At 38.5% G+C, this 16801-nt stretch overlaps 1 protein-coding gene across 1 annotated transcript in view; it reads right to left on the bottom strand.

Moving 5' to 3' along the window:
* Window positions 1-16801, bottom strand: part of CEP162 (centrosomal protein 162) — a 99119-nt gene that overhangs the window by 41912 nt on the left and 40406 nt on the right. Inside the window, exons 12-18 of the mRNA XM_007467329.1 lie at window positions 15828-16110; window positions 14700-14961; window positions 7365-7498; window positions 6874-7101; window positions 6193-6333; window positions 4262-4374; window positions 2034-2139 (exon numbers count right to left, since the gene is read on the bottom strand). Coding sequence (XP_007467391.1) covers window positions 2034-2139; window positions 4262-4374; window positions 6193-6333; window positions 6874-7101; window positions 7365-7498; window positions 14700-14961; window positions 15828-16110 — 1267 coding nt within the window. The remainder of the gene's footprint in view (window positions 1-2033; window positions 2140-4261; window positions 4375-6192; window positions 6334-6873; window positions 7102-7364; window positions 7499-14699; window positions 14962-15827; window positions 16111-16801) is intronic.

The raw sequence follows: 16801 nt of genomic DNA, 5'->3' as shown, positions 1-16801 counted from the left end.
CTAGTCTGTTTTGTTCTTTCCTCACACTGAATTTCTCACTTATTTTGTATATTAAATCATTTAAAGTCTATTTATTTCATAGTCTACTCAGTAATTTGATTGGGGTTCTAATCCTGCTGTTTATTAAATCATCTCATGCCTGCTCACGGTGGGTTGTTTCCCTGGGTTTTGTAATTCTGCATTCTGGGCGTACCGTCAGCAGGATTTTATCTGAAGGAATACCATGTGAGCTGGGTTAAGGATGGATACCCCTAAGAGTGTTTTGCATGTGTTTCTTAAGACACACTTAAGATGATCACTAACTCAGGACCACCTTTTATGCTATTTTCTTTTTCCAGTTTGAGTATGACCAAACCTTGAAAGTAGTGTCAATTCAAATACTAAAACACAAATGAAGGCAGGAGGGATGACATTTATACTGAACAACTAGTAAGACACTGAGCAGAGATTTTTGTCCCCCCTCTCTATATAGAAATCAAGTTAAGACAGATAAGTTTTCTTGATATTTCAGCCCCTTCTGAAGGTGGGTGGATTTTTTCATGGACCACTGTTTTACTGAAGGATGTGGCCCTTTGAAATCCTGGGGTCCTATCTCTACTTTGTTGTTAAAGCTCAAGGCTCAAGGCTCGTGGTTACTGAACTGGCAGCCTAGGAGCAATGTATACTGCTAGGTTTGTATCCCTGTTCATTTCTGACCCCTAGAGAGTCCCCTTACTTTCTTGAGAGCTGGGTTATGCATTTACAAGATGTTTATGCATTTACAAGATGTTTCTTATATTTTAGCCAGCATTTTCCAGTGATTTCAGTGGCAGTTTTAGTTTCCCATTTGTCAGAAAAAAGTGTGTTCAAAGTAGCACTTTTACACTAATAACAGCCTTCAAATGAAGCTAATGCTGTGCTTGAAACCTTACCATGTTTTCCCAAGTCTTCATAAACTTCAGCAATGTTAATTGCTCTAATTGCTAGTTTTTGAGGCCCACTGATAAGTGCGGGTGTCCAATCATTTATTCCTTCTTTCTACTTATCTGCCTACCTATCTAATCATTCTATACATACATGCATCTTAAGAAAGTTCTCTAATTTTACATACAAGTCTGTTAAGCATCAATTATTGAACTAAGGCATGTTTAAAGTGCTATATAACCTAACTTTATATAATAAATTTCTAATTAAAAAGTGATATGTAATTGGAATTTTTCTAATTTACATAATCATTCAAGTAGATTGGAAGGGCTTTTTAGTTTAGTGCTGTGGTTCTTAATGGGAGGGAGTGGGGAGAGTTGACTGCCCTCCCACAGGAGATGTCTGGAAATGTGGCAGTGCTTTTGAGTGTTGCAGCGACTGGTGGGTGCTATGAGCATAGTTCCTGGCGACAGGAGTGATAAAAATCATGCAATGCATAGAACTGTTCTGCTTAAGACAGAATTAATCTGCCCTAAATCCCCAAACTTATCCTATTGATAAATACTGCTTTAGAAAATTCTAGGCCATATTCTTTATAACAATTCAATACAAATAAAGAAAAGAGTTATACAGTAGCTACTGCATTTCACCTCTGTGTTAGGCACATCAGACACACATATTTGCAGATATAGCCTCCGCCCCCTAGAATTGCACAGTCCGCTTGGGAAGACAGAGGAAAAGCCAGCTAACTTTTTAAAGTGAATGATTATCTTCAAATTATTTTCCTATTTTAGCCGTACATTTCCAATGAGGAATTTGAAGTTAGGTATACATGCCCTAAATAAGGTTATGCCTCCAACCATGGCTCCACGTGATAAATGCCTGATGAGAGGTTGGATTATAAAGAGGATGCCATCTAAAACCAGCATCACATTGTCTCCTCTATAGTAAGGTCACATGTGTCCCAGTGCTAACCTTAGATATTTCCTAATTTTTAATTGGCATGAAATTTATAAGCAGATTTTATTTTTTCATAAATTACAAAAGCAGATCTTTTTTTTTTAACACACGTAGAGATTTTTATAACAATCTTTCCTATCGCTAATGGTTAAAATCCTTATGCAACTTACCTGTGCCACCCGTAGTTCTGCTAACAGATCTGTAAAATTCTGGTTTCTGGTGGGCTCTGAATCTTCAACTACTTGAGACAGGAAACGACTTTTATGCATCTGTTCTCTGATTTATTTTGAAAATAAAAAATATATATATTTTAAAAGGTACTCCTTTCAAAACAAAATATTCAATTCTTAAAAATTAAAAACACTTTGCACGTTGAAACTATGTGAGTCATTGAAGAGAAAGTTTATTTAAACTAAAGATTACAATACTAAAATACTAAAAGAGAAGTATACTTCATGTGAAATTTTTATGTATTATCTAAAAGAACCAAAACCCTAAGAGTACTGGTTTATTTGTAATATAAAAATATTTCCTGCCAATTCTCAGGAAAAAAAAAATCAATCTCCGGGAAAGACTTGCTGCATTTCCCCTGTGGTGTTCTGTACTCCTTGTCACATCATTCTAGACTCCTTTCTGAGAAACACAAATTGCCAATCATACCCATGGAAACAAACAAAAACAAACACAGTCTACTACTGGTACCTTAGAATCAATTTTTCTGTTTTTTTCCAGAGATATTATACAAGTTTAGGAGTACACATGTGATCATCTAACCCTACTTTCTAAAGAAACCATTTATTCCATTGTGAAAATTCATTTAGAGCTTCAGGTTTGGATTCTGGAATAGATCTTCTCTCTTAAAAGCCAGGCAACAGGGCTTCCCTGGTGGCGCAGTGGTTGAGTCCGCCTGCTGATGCAGGGGACACGGGTTCGTGCCCAGGTCCGGGAAATCCCACATGCCACGGAGCGGCTGTGCCCGTGAGCCATGGCCGCTGAGCCTGTGCGTCCAGAGCCTGTGCTCCGCAACGGGAGAGGCCACAGCAGTGAGAGGCCTGCGTACCGCAAAAAAAAAAAAAAAAAAAAGCCAGGCAACATTATCAGATATGAAATTTTAAAATACTTTATTGAAGTATCTGGGAAGAAAGCAAGATGTAAATGCCTTCATGCCTCAGAACTGTGCAGATTATCAGCCTTGGCTTGGGGTCACACTCACCAGGAGAAAGGGGCATTTTCCCCTTCCTAATTTACACAAAAGTGCCCTCACTTGCCAACCTGTGTACTTTCCAGCTTTGTCTGCTACAAGATATGCTTTTTTGTTATTTTGCATGAAAGATGAGCGTGAGCTAACAGCAGCCCTGCCTCACGTGCCCTAAGTTACCTTACCAAAAAAATGGAAGAAGTATGTAAATAAATAAAACATACATGACATTCATAGCCAAAGAAATTTCTTCTGATAGCAGTTGTATTTGAGGTTTTAGGTGTTTAGGTGAAATGATGCATAGCTGGCAGTCATTTCCCAAAAGAAGACAGTACCCTAGCTTGCCCCCATTTGTTGGTTCAGCTCTTTCACTTAGTGTGTTAAAGACGGATGTAATAACATCCCAAAGGCTGTACAGTCTGAAGTATGATTGATTCTTAAGTGGGTGCTGGTGCCCCATCAGCCTGCCATGGTGAGAGCTGGTTGTAATAACTCGCAGGTTCTCCTTCTCTGGAGAAATGCCCTTGCCACATAGCAACCCCTGCCCCCTGGCCCAGAGGATACCTCCACTCGCTCCCTGGGGCCCCCCTCAGCCAGGGACTGGCTGCCTTGGGGGTACAAAAGGCTGCCCCCCACGTGCCTCAAGTAGGGGCCAACTCTGCAATGCAATGTGTTCTCCTGAGCCTCATGGCGAGAGCAGAATGAAGCCAGCCTCCAGCGGAGACCACATTCTTACTTGCCTTCCCTCCTGCTACCCGCCCCCATCTCGCTTCTCTGGCTCCCCGTCTCCTGAGACTAATCCTCCGGGAAATCACCTCCACGAGGATCCCCACCTCAGGCTCTACTTGTATGGAACCTGACCTAAGACAGTAAATAATACTGTATTTTCTCTTTACTATTATTACTAACAGCATTATTACTAAGATGTATTACCCAAGTATCTCAGGCTTAAAAGGAATATTCAATTTCCTGAAATAGATGTCAAACTCAAATACGAATATACTGAAAATACTGATGTACTAGTCATCTAATACCAAGAGAAAATCCACTGAATATTAAAAATACAAAAGTTACAAAACTGTAAATCAGTGTACAATTTTTTTAAACTTCTAAGTATCCTAAATGTTTTATTAACATAACAATAAAGTGCTTAGAAATAGTCCAAGTATATTTGATTTTAAGAATTTTAAAAGGACTTACTTTAAGGCAGCTAACTCACTGAATAAACTCTGGTTTTCCTTGAACATTCGCTCCTCATTTTTCTTGTTTTGTTCTTGGAGATCTTTCACTTGATTATACAATTTTTCATTTTCCTTTTTATACACGGAAAATTATGTTTTAGTTAAAAATCAGTAGTACTTACATAAGTATATCTGCTTCTAAAAGATACATCCTTTAAACATTTTTAATAGCTTTTAAATTTCTTCAGTTTTTGAGTAAGCAAAATCTTTTTCAAACTCTTTGATTTGTCTCAGAAGAAAATCTGTTACCTGAAAACAGTTCTTTCTAAAATGCTCAAAATGCTTACTTGAAAAAAAAGTTGCAAAAAAATTCCCAAAGCCAAAGAGCCTGTCAGTATAATGTACCGCATTTCACAGGAGTAAATGGGGGAGAGACTGCAGGAATAACCACATCCTGACTTCAGGCACCAGGGTTGGAAAGGCCAGTGGGACTGTTTGCACCTTCTTTTTTCCTATTTTTGGCCCGTCTTTCTGCCATGAGGTAATTGGATGTACCCACGGTGGGTATCCATGTTTGTTTCTGGAACTTTCTGTGAGCAGGGAGTTAGAGACTGGGTGTTTGTGGAAGATCAGGACAGATCAGCAGAGCAGAGACTAGACCCAGTACAGCACCTGACTTGAGCTGAAGGGGGACTCGAACAGTGAGATCAGGGGGAGAAAGCACCCATCTGTGCTTAGATGCTCTGGCTTAGTAACCTCTTTAAAATCAAGAATCTGATGAAAACCACGGACCTTTGAGGATCTAATGAAAACTATGAACTGTCTCACCATGTCTGGCCTAGTGCCTGGCACACAGTCTATGCTTGATTATCTACAGAATTAATGAAACTCAGAAAAATACATACATACACAGACACATAAATTTTGTATTATCTTTGTGAGAGTGGGTGGTTGGCATACTCATAGGTCTGTGAAATCCTCCTTAAAACCCATGTCCTATACAGCAAGTTCAGAATGGCAGGAAAAGTTTTTGGATGGTTCTCACTGATTCTATGGTGGGGTGTCCTGCAAAATCAGTACAATTTCATTTACAGCAAAAGCTGTAGTCTCTGAGGTGGTGATGCTTTCTCTGGATGTCCCTGGAATGAAAATGCTGGTTATCAGTAGGCTGGATGCTTAGGCTACTGTTGTCATAAAAGAAAAAGGTAATGAGACAGAAGAAGAAGGGGAGGGGAAGTTAAGAAAAAGGAGTGATGGGAAAGAAACTAAGACAAGTCTCATTCTGGGGATCACCAAACCTGCCCTGGCTGACAGGTCAACACCACCAACACTCCATCATCCCAGAGAACAAATGTATGGCTTCTATAGGACACACTCATTTTCTCCCATTTAATTCAATTGTTTTTCACTCTCAGGGCACTGGCAATTGATTTCAGATTTATATTTCTCAATATAGTATCAAAACTAGCCAATATTATCTACTGAAAAAATTATAGAAAATTAAAGAAAAAGAGGACAGTTTCTAAGGAAATATGGCTATTACAATTAGTAACAGGCAATATGCAGTAACTGGTTACTGTGTGGAAGGCACTAAGTGGTTGATCTGCACTGTCTTATTTTAATTTCACAACCACCTTACGAGACAGGTACTATTATCCTCATTCCCACTTCACAGATGAGGAAACCGGCTGAGAGGTGAAATGATCTGCCTAAGGCTGCACAGCAGGTAGGTGAAGCAAAGTCTAAAACCAGATTTTTTGAATCCAGAGCCCATGCCCTTAACCACTTTAATTCTGCCCATGAGAAATGTACAGACTAGTCAAATTATTACTTCCTCGCATTGCCAGAATTCCCATTACCTGTTAAATGGACAAAGAAATATTTTTAAATGCCTTATTTTTATAATCAAAGAATCTCAAGACAAACTCACTATGTGCTGAAGAGCCATACCTGTTGATATCCTTGAAGAAGTGTCTCTTGTTCTTGTATTTCTTTTTGGATTTGCTTCAATTTTTCTTCAGTGACAGGATCAGCTGTTTCTCCAAAATGCAACCACCTTTGTTTTTTGTTTGATTCTTCAAAGCCACTTAACTTTGAGAACATGCAGGTATTGTTTTATTTGGAGAAGGAAATGATACAGTGAGTAGTGAGGGAGAATAACAGAAAATTCGAGGTACATAAACCTAAGACTGCCTTATAACCACAGTGGAATGATCATAACACCAACTACAGTTAAACCACTTCAGTGTGCTTCGTGCTGATAGTTCTGATGATGGAAGTAACTCAGAAATGCTATACAGTGTCACTTTCTGAATCTAGACCTTCCATAGCTTTCTTTCTGAAATTCTGTCTTCTGTGAAGGTCACAGTGAACCAAGGGATTTGTTTCCAGAAAGGACTGCTAACAAGAAAACTATCAAAATGAGCCAATTTCAATTTCAATTTTCCCCCGCAGGGGTTCCACGTAGGCTTTTCTGTAAGGAGGCACTCTCAGGAACCATGTTCATGTTTTATACAGCAAATATATCAAGTGAAGCAGCCCCAGGGACAAGCAAATGACAATGCATTTAGCGGGGAGTACCAGTTCTTTTTTAATTAAATAAAAGGAGAAGTAGGACAATGTGTCTAGTACCTTGGCTTGTAGAATATAATTGTCTTGATTCAGTCTGAAGAGTTCCTTTTCCTGTTGTCTCTTTAGTTCCTCCATCTTGTTTTCCAGCTCTCTCTCCTTTTCTGAGAATGTGACTTTAATTTGCTCAATTAGGGCTTGGGCACCCCTCCATTTTTCCTCTGCTTCCTGAACTCTTTTAAACATAATCAATTCTGTCTCCTTGTTCCCACCATGGTATCCTGAAGAATCCTTTAAAGGAAAAGCATTACTTCATTATGTAGAGTTATATTAGGTTTGAACACAGGTGGTTAGGGGAAAAAACCCCACAAAGAATAAAAATGACACGGTTAACAATGTTCTACTGTATAAGAAGATCAATAAATTCTTGTGTGACAAGAATATCAGTCAACATAAAAGAAATTACATATATTTCATTATTTATAATTTAGTTTCAATATATAATTACAGAACATAAAAACATTATGAATATTATTTTGAAATTCAATACCTACATTCTGAACCTGAGCACAGGAATCTGCTTCTGTAGGGCCTTCAGACTTCTTAGGAGTAGCCAGGCAACTTTCCGTTTGGGGTGCTGCTTTACCCAAAGCTGCAGGCCTGATGAGTCTTGTTCCAGATAAGATTTCTGAAGATTGTAAGCAATGGATAAAAGCACCACAAATACAAACTAAGTTGAGTGTGTATTCAGCAATTATGTAACAATAAGTACTAATACAATGAGAACACTAAGACAAACGAGGATCACGAAGCAGGCTGATGCCTGCAATGCATCTGTTTCACTGCACTCCAAACTCCTGCCCATAATCAACATTCTGCTCAATTTGACACAGAAGGGTAATGACACAAGATTCACGTCAAATGACAACTGGAGCTAAATAAACGTGAGGAGAATGTAGATTGGGATAATTTCAGGTTTTATTATTTTTCAATAATTATTCTATCAAATGTTCACAGCAGTAACAAATAAAAATATCTAAACAATGAATCAAAGAGCAGCTGATAACTTTATGAAGCATTTTACTTCAGATTAAGTGTGCTTTCAGAGCACTTTTATAAGTAACGTATCTCAAGATAATAGTATCACTGGAATAATACAGATTACATGGAAACTTTATAACAAGTATTTTAAAAAACAAAATGATAATACTGCTATAATACCCTGTTTATTAAATTAGAAAAAATGTGATTAATGTATATATATTCTGGTGAGATTTTCAGCTTTTAAAAGGTACCTCGTAAATCCTCAAACAGTGGAAATAATTCTAAGCCAGTAAGTTATTCAGTTAATAATAAAAATAAACATTTAAGGGAAATACCTAGAAGAGGTCTTGAGGCCCACGTTCAATTATTACAGATTCTGAACTGCACACTGAGTAAATATTTATTTGATTGCCTTAGATGTAAATGAAGCATTTGAAATTTATATTTTTAATATAATTTTTTCAAGATGCTAACTTTTCAAATGCAGAGTTTACTTTTTCATTAAAGTGAAATACACGGTCATTAAAAGGTTTGGAAAATACAGGAAAGTCAAAAGAAGAAACACGTCCCCAGTAGTACCTCAGCCTGAGATTTCCTTCTAATCTTTTCCGGGCATGCAGGATTTTCCTTATAGAGTAGTAATCATATTTAATTGGATTGTTTGATGTGGAAGGTTTTTCTCGAGAAATGTCTTAAAGTGTTCATAAAGGAAATGTTTGAATCACTGTAAAAGCAGGCATTAATCCTTCCAAGTCACTGGAGGTGCATCAACATGGCCAACGAATGGGGTGTGATTCCGCTAGCATTGTGATTCTCCCTAGGATGTGGTGGCCAAGAGTGGCAGGTGGTTCTTGCTCAACCTGCAGTCAGCCAGTGCTTTTATACCACAATTCTCCCTTCCTGGATTCTTAATTTTGGTTTCTCTAAGTAATTATTTTCAATAATAGTACATGGACAGTATCTTTCCCCTTTATACCCGAAAGAAAATTTGCTCGGATATAAAATTCAAATGTGAAAAAGCACTGCAGAATTTGGAACCCATGAACCCTTCTTGAAAAAACAATGGATTAAGAAAATTCAGTCAAATAAGAAACCAATCAAAGTAATTCCAGAATGGAGAAGCGATGGATAAGGGACTGGTGAAAAGCATTCTGGCCCTTTCATAGCCAGAACCAAGACCCTCATTTAAAAGCTGAGGAGAATTACAGTCGCTGGAGCGAATAAACTAAATATATCCTGAACAAGTAAAAATAAATCCAACAAAAATGGGTAGCAGGCATGTGACTGGGGGTTTTACTACCTGATATTTCATAGAAGGGAAAACAGATAATGTACAAAATGTAGTTAAAAACAACAACATCGTTTTGGCAACCTTTCAGAGGTTTTCACAGTCTATTTTCTTAAAGGGATCTTTTGAGATGTAGTATTTCTTAGGATGAAGTTTCTTTCTCGTCTTACAGATTTAAGTAAAACTCAATCTAGTATTTTATTTAAAAAGAACTTATGAAGTGTGATCTGTTCTTATAAAATGCTTTGTCTGTTTGTCTTGCCTGTCTCCTTCCTTCCAGCTCCCATCCCCGCTTCCTTCAACCTGGACAAGGACATACATACAAGAAGGATGGAAAGAGGCTCACCCAGTGTGACCTCAGTTGTTTCTGGCTAATTGTTGCTTTCTTTTTACTTCTCTGTGTTTTTTAAATTTAAGTAACGAGCAATTATTCCTTTTGTGACAGTAAACGTATTAGTCTAAAGATAAAAATATAAGAGGCAGTAGCCCAAGAAAATTAATTTAGAATAAAAAGGAAAACCGCCACATGCAGACACCACTAGCTGCCAATCTCCTTTTCCTCCCTAATAACAGAAACCTAATTTTGCCCTGGGGAGCAGGGTGCCAGTTAAAAACACCCATCCCCCTGGACTCCATGCAACTGAGGAGAGGGGTGGGAAGGAAACACAGGATCAAAGTTCTGGCCAATAAGATGAAAGCAAAAGTTTCCTACGTGGCACTTCCAAGAAAGTGACTACTTTTCTGATTAAGAAGCTGCTGAGTTAACAGGCAGGGACCTTTCACCTTTCACCTCTCCTCCTGACAGGCCTGGAGGTTGTGTAGCCATCTTGTGACAAGGAAGACAAAAGTCACCGACTAAGGATTTTGCAGCAGGAAAGAAGGGTCCTTGCACAGTTGCACCAGCTATGAACTGACGAGCCCTGGTTTCTTGGTTACGTGAAAAGAAAGAAGGCTTCTAACTGCGTAAGCCCCAGTCATTGGGCTACTTCTTCATCATACCCAATGTGGATGCCAAGCACAGTCTCTAGACTCTCTGGACACTCATCTCTGCCTCAGGGTCTGCTTCTTGGAGACTCAACCTGTGACAAGTAACAATCACCCCAAAGGAAGTCCAGTTCTTTGGAAATGAAACTAGTCACTCTGGGCAATTTTCCAATAAAAAGACAGAGATTAAAAAATCATACTTAATGGACAGTCTAATGAGAAAAAGTAGCTCAGTATAAAAATAGACAGTCACAGTTTACCATTGTACTTTAGTATGAATTTTACTGATGTGTTTCTTTTTTATTTCGGTAGTCACAAGCACTATGAAAATGTGAAATAGGGGGAAATATCCATAAAAATATTACTTTCATCTATCAACGTCTATACCAACCCCCTCGTTTCCTTCCCACCCCATGACATTACTTGTCTTCACTCTCAGTAATTTCCATACATGCACAGGAGATCCTTTCAACCCCTGTATATACGTGCCTCTCCGCCCCAGCTGCTCTCTCCCACTGGCGCTCTAGATCTTTTTCTATCACCAGTAATGCATTTACTCTCCATCAATCCTTCCTCACACCTGGATTCCCACCATCCTTGGGCGCCCCTGGGACTCACTTTGTGGTCCTGCCTGTGTCATGCTGTATCACCCCCCCTCCCGATGTCTTTTCTTCCTTCATGACTCAACTTACATTCCACATACGCTGGTCTCTCCCTTCTTGCTCCTCTCTCAGTTCACTGTACCCATTTGGCAAAAGCCACGCCTCTTGATAACCCCAACTATACAACTACCCAACACCTGCAATCGTGCAGTAGAATGTGGCTGTGCACACACATATACAAATACACACACACACACACACACGCTGCCTTGTCTCAACTTACACTCGTGGTCACTAACTGCACACCGACGCTTCCTGCTGCAGTCTAACCCTCCAGGATTGCCTTTTCACATCTTCCCTCCTCCAACACCCCTGCCCCAACTTCACTGCCACCTCATCACATTGTACTTTACTTCTCAGAGTAAATGGAAGCAACCTCTCACCACTTCTACCCACCCACCAGGCTGCACCCACATCTCCCCCCTTCCTATCGGCTTGCCCACAGGCGAACTGTCCATGGTCCTCTCTGAAGCCAACCCTTCCCATGTGCACTGGATCCCAAGACAGCTCCTCTACTCAAGGACACTGCTCTAGCAATTCTCCCCTCCATCATGCATTTCTGCCTGTCCACTGCATCTTTCCAAAGTGCATAAACATACTATTATTCATTCACAACTATTATTTCTCCCATTAAAACAAAACAAAGCAAAATAAAAGGCTTCTCCTAACCACTTCCATGCCAGCTACTGCCCCACTTTTTTCTTCCTACCTTTTACACGCTTTCCTCCAGGGGGGTCTAGAGCTCGAAGTATCCAAATCCACTCCTCCTATTCTCACTCAGCTTGCCTTTCACAGCCACATATCCACGGAAACTGCTTGTCCAATACTGATGGCTTCCTTTTTGCTAAACCCAAAGGCCAGCTGTCAGTCCCCATCCCTCTTTATCCCTCTCCCTTTATCCCTCAGCAGCAACTGATAGAGCAGATCAATTCTCCTTTACACACTGTCTTCACCTGGCTTTCAGGACCCCGCAGACTCGGGTTTCCTGCAACCTTGCTCTGTCTTCTTTGCAGGCGACTCCTCTTCCGCCTGACCTCTTAAGGTTAGCAGGCCCAGGGTTCAGGCCCTGGCTCTTTGTTCTCTAGATATGCTCTCTTGATAATCTTCATCAGTTGCAGAGAACATTATGCTTAGTGAAGTTAAGTCAGACTGAGAAAGACAAATACTATATAAAACTTCTATGTAGAACCTAAAAAATAATACACATGAATGTATGTACAAAACAGAAAGACTCACAGACATAGACAACAAACTCGTGGTTACCAAGGGGAGAGAGGGGTGGGAGGGACAAACTAGGAGTGTGGGATTAACAGACACAAACTACTACACATAAAACTGATAGGCAACAAGCATTCACTGTACAGCAAAGAGAATTATACTCAATATCCTGTAATCACCTATAATGGAATATAATCTGCAAAAAAAAAAATTTCACTATGCTGTACACCTGAAACTAACACAATATTGTAAATCAACTATGCTTCAATTAAAAAAACCCAGACAAACATGGCTTCAGAAATATTTATCTTTAATGTCTGAAACCTACAGTCCACACCACCCTCCTAACTCTACACTTTTCTACCTAACTGCCTCCTTGTTTTCTCTACTTGTGTGTAGAACAGACACCTCAAAACTATCACCTCGAGAGCTGAACTCCTGGTCTTCTCACCACCCCCAGATCTACTCCCCCTCAGCCTTCCCCATCCCAGCGAGAGAGTAACTTCATTCTCCCAGTTGCCATCATCCTCGATTCCTCTCTCACAACCCCAAACCGATCTTTTAGACTCTTGGTTCTGTCTTCTAGATATACCCTTACCCAACCGCTTCTCATCACCACCACTGCTGCCACACTGGTTCCAGCCCCATCACTTCTAGCCTGCATTCCTAACATCACCTTCTAACTGGGCTCTGAGCTTCTTCCTGTGTCCTCTACAGTGTGTGTATATGTTTGTATGTATATGGTCTATAAGGTATCAGCCAAAGAAATCTGTCTAAAGGATAATTAGATGAATCACTCCCATGCTCAAAACTTTTCAGTGGCTCATGTTTTCACACTAAGAGTGAAAGCCTAAGTCTTTAAAATGCCCTAGAAAAGCCTACATGTGCCTCTCCCTTGACTCTCCGGTCTCATCTCCTACCCTCTCTGCCCACGCCATATGGGCTTCCATGCTGTTCCCTGAACATGCCAGGCATCCCTCCCTACTTCAGGACTTTTGCACTATTTAGTCATTTCATTTTTCTGGAATACGCTTCCCCCAGCTATCCACACGGCCAATTCCTTTGCCTCCTCCAAGTCTTTGTTCAAATGGCTCTCTCTCAAGGAGGCCTACTCTATCTTATTGAAAACTGTGACCTCCCCCACTGACGTTCTTGCTCTACCTTTAGTTTTCCTTAGCATATAACCTCATTTACTGATTTATTATGCATATTGCTAAAAGTCTCTCTCTCCTCATCAGATGAAAGTTCCACAAAATGAGGGAGGGGAGATATCTTTGTCTACTTTGTTTACCAATGTATCTCAAGGGCCTCTAATATTGCCTGGACTAAGGTCGGTGCTCAAAAAATATTTGTTATGTGAATGGATCTGGATAAAGTAAACTTCAAAAATGTTGGTGGTTAGTTTATCTAAAATACATATAACAGAGTAGATAATATTAAAAACAAAATTTCATTTTCTTGATCCCGAAAGTACAGAATGAATACTCCTAAAACATTAATGAAAAATTTTCACACTCCTCTTGATGATTCTAAAATTTGGGAAATGTTCCAAGTGTTTTTCCTTAACATTAAGCACTAGATCCAATGGGCAGTTAATTATTAATAACAATGAGTAGATGACAACATCACAAGCAGATGTCCCACAGAAACAAGAAAATAAGAGAACACAAGAGACTTCTTAGGAAAAGGGGTCAGAGGTCCGTAGGTTAAGAACAGGAGGAAAGGAAGCTTGCTTTAAGCCAACAATCATACTCCTGTCTCTCCAGAATAGCCATCCCCCACTGCTGTTCTCCTGCACTCTCATACAGATCAGCCCTAGCCTTTCCATCTTACACACACAGATCGCTGCAGTGAAGACACACCAATACAGACAGAAGAAGAGAGTCTTTAATGCTGAAAGAATTTTAAATATAGTCAAAGTGGTCCTGGAATTGACAGTAGTAGGGAAAGGCACTTCCCTACTTTTTAAGCTAGAAGTGAATTTTCCAGTGAGGTTAGTTCTCCTCCGACAACTATCACCAGATAACAGTGATGGAATTGGTAACCTATTTGATTTAATCACAAAGAAAAGGACAAAATGCTTCTGGCTCTACTGCTCTCCCTTCCCCACTGGAGTCTTAAGGCAACAGAAATGTTGGTTTGACTTGAGCATTTCTATTTCTTTTACTAGCTGCATGGGCTTCTAAGAGGAAAATTACCCTTTCCTTCTGCCAGCATAGCGATAAGCGACTACATTAGGAAATAACTAACAGAGACACTGAGTATAAAAGTATGCATTCTTTGATCTATAAAACATCCTTACTCTCCAAGTCTATACTGAACTAATACCCAGATGGTTGACCCTCATTTGTACGTTGCCATTTGCATTCTGAATTCATAGCTCTTCTCTGGCAAATATTTTGGATATTACAAAGCCAACCAGATGAGGAGAGGTTTGACTCTCCTATTTTATATTCACTTGCCATACTTTCTGGGTCTCGTTCAGGAAAACCTAGAACTTATGACGAAAAACCTCCTGAACTCAATTGAAATGAATCTTTCAAAGATGGAATGCAGTACCTTATGAATAATTTTTTTCTATGAATAAGGAAAGTTCATGGAAGGAGGAAGGAAACAGGGAAAGTAGAGAACAAAGAAAATAAAATAAGACACGATATGTACAGAATTCTATCATGAAAAGAGTACATGATTACCTTTTTTCCTAGCCTGATTTGAGGTAGGAATGGATCTCAAGCTTTTGCTCTTCATAATGTCCTTTGAAGTTTTCTTTTCAAGATTAGAAAATGTCTTGAAGGGTGAACTGGGTTTGCCATACCCCGAGCTCCTAACTGATGCATATAATCCACTCTGGGGTTTTCTTTTAAATAAAGGAGGTGCACTTCTGGCCTTCTTGTATGGTAGCTGTTTACCAATTCCAGCCCCTTCTTCTCCAGAACTGGGTTGAGATCTAAAAGTCTGCGTACAAGTACAAGCTCTTTAGTACTTAAACTTCGACTACAGTTGCAAATAAGATTTAACAGATAGCAAAACCATACTGATTACTAAAGAACATAGTTCATAGAAGGCAAATCATTATATTAAAGTTCTCTAATTCATCAGAATTTTAGTATTTGGAAGCACATCTTCGAAGTCAGGAGTAAGACAAAGCAAAATAATAAAACAAAATAAGCTTGCCAGAAAGCAAGACATGTAATTACTAGAATCAACATGGAGGAGAGCAGGGAAGAACATGTTTTGAAATGACAAAGTCTTAGCTTCTTTTTTCCCCAGATTTCTCAAGGTAAAAATTTATGAGTACCCTGCCTTATTCTATTGATACAAGGAGATAGTTTATGGTAAACACATAACTCAGAACTGTAAAATAAAAATGGAATACTGTGGTCATGGAGCCTATATAATCAGAATAAATCAAGGACAGAGAAAAAAGGAACAATGAAATATAAGTTTCTTAAGAGCTGCTAATAGCATTTACAGGAAATGTCAACTTACCTACTTTTGCAGAACACAAACTACTAGAAAGATTGAAAAGCACGAGAATGACGAATACCCTTTATTTTCTTATGTTACTCAAACTCTGGACTACGTTTACTAAAAACATGAAAAATATAAAGAATGGCTTTGAAAAGAAAGCTAATGCTATGGTGCTATTTTTAAATTTGGGGACTACAAGGTGTTGTTATAGACTGTCACAGATATCCAGGATCTACGTGAAGGTTAGTATGTAACCAATCCCACTAGCTTAAGAAGTACATACTTATCAATAGTATTTGTACAACTTCATTTATCAATATGTCAAATCAATTTGAATTATAAAAACTTACCTTATTTATTTTGTCATCCTGAGGTAATAATGAAGGACCAACAGATATTTTTTTCTTCAAAATATCAAGGTACATTTTATCTATTTGTTCTTCCACAGTATTTACTCTTGGATGGTTAGTTTCTGTACCTTCATTTGTTGCCTTTTCTAAAACTACATTCTCTTCATTTCTGTCCAAAAATTGGTTCACAGTTCGTGGTTCTTGAGACATAACATTTTGGTTCATATTAAGGGGTAAAGGTCTAACAAATTCAGATTCTTTATTCTCAGCCAGTTTCTTATAGCTATAAAACAAAACAGGACACAGAGAATGAACCCTATATAACTCCTCAAATATCAGTTTTATTAATATACACATACACGTGATACATATAAAATACATTTACATGATTAATATATGAGAGTATTAAATATATCTAATATTTGTTAACTATTCAAATTAGGTCATTAATGTTAAATATATTATTTATAATTCTGGTTAACAGAGTATACTCACATAGCATCACATAATTGTTTTAAATTTCAGGTGATAATTGTAATGCAGTATAATATACAGGACTTCATGGTTGACTCTGAGACCTACTTCAAAGGAAAGCCAAACCAAACAAGACTGAGATTGCTTTTGTCTAAGAAAAATTTAAAAATAAATTTCTAAGTGGCCTTTTTGTAATATATCTTTTATCTATAGTATCTCATAAAGTCAACATGCATTTGAAGCAGGAAAAACATTTTACACATTTCTAGAAGAAACCAAATAAGTAACCATAATTTATGTCAATGAGGCATAAAATATAAATATTAAAATGCATAATTTCATCACAGTATAGGAAAATTAAGTAAAACAAAAATCACTAGGATTTTGAAATAAAATCATCTCTGTGGTTTAAAACAATTAAATGCAATGTCACATTTCAGACCATTAGATTTTCAAAATATGGAAGCTGTCCCTTAAGGAAATGTTATAAATGTGGTTAA

This window comes from Lipotes vexillifer, unplaced genomic scaffold (genome assembly GCF_000442215.2).
Source record: "Lipotes vexillifer unplaced genomic scaffold, Lipotes_vexillifer_v1.1 scaffold554, whole genome shotgun sequence".
Lineage (NCBI taxonomy): Eukaryota > Metazoa > Chordata > Mammalia > Artiodactyla > Lipotidae > Lipotes > Lipotes vexillifer.
This window is presented reverse-complemented; position numbering and strand designations above follow the sequence as displayed.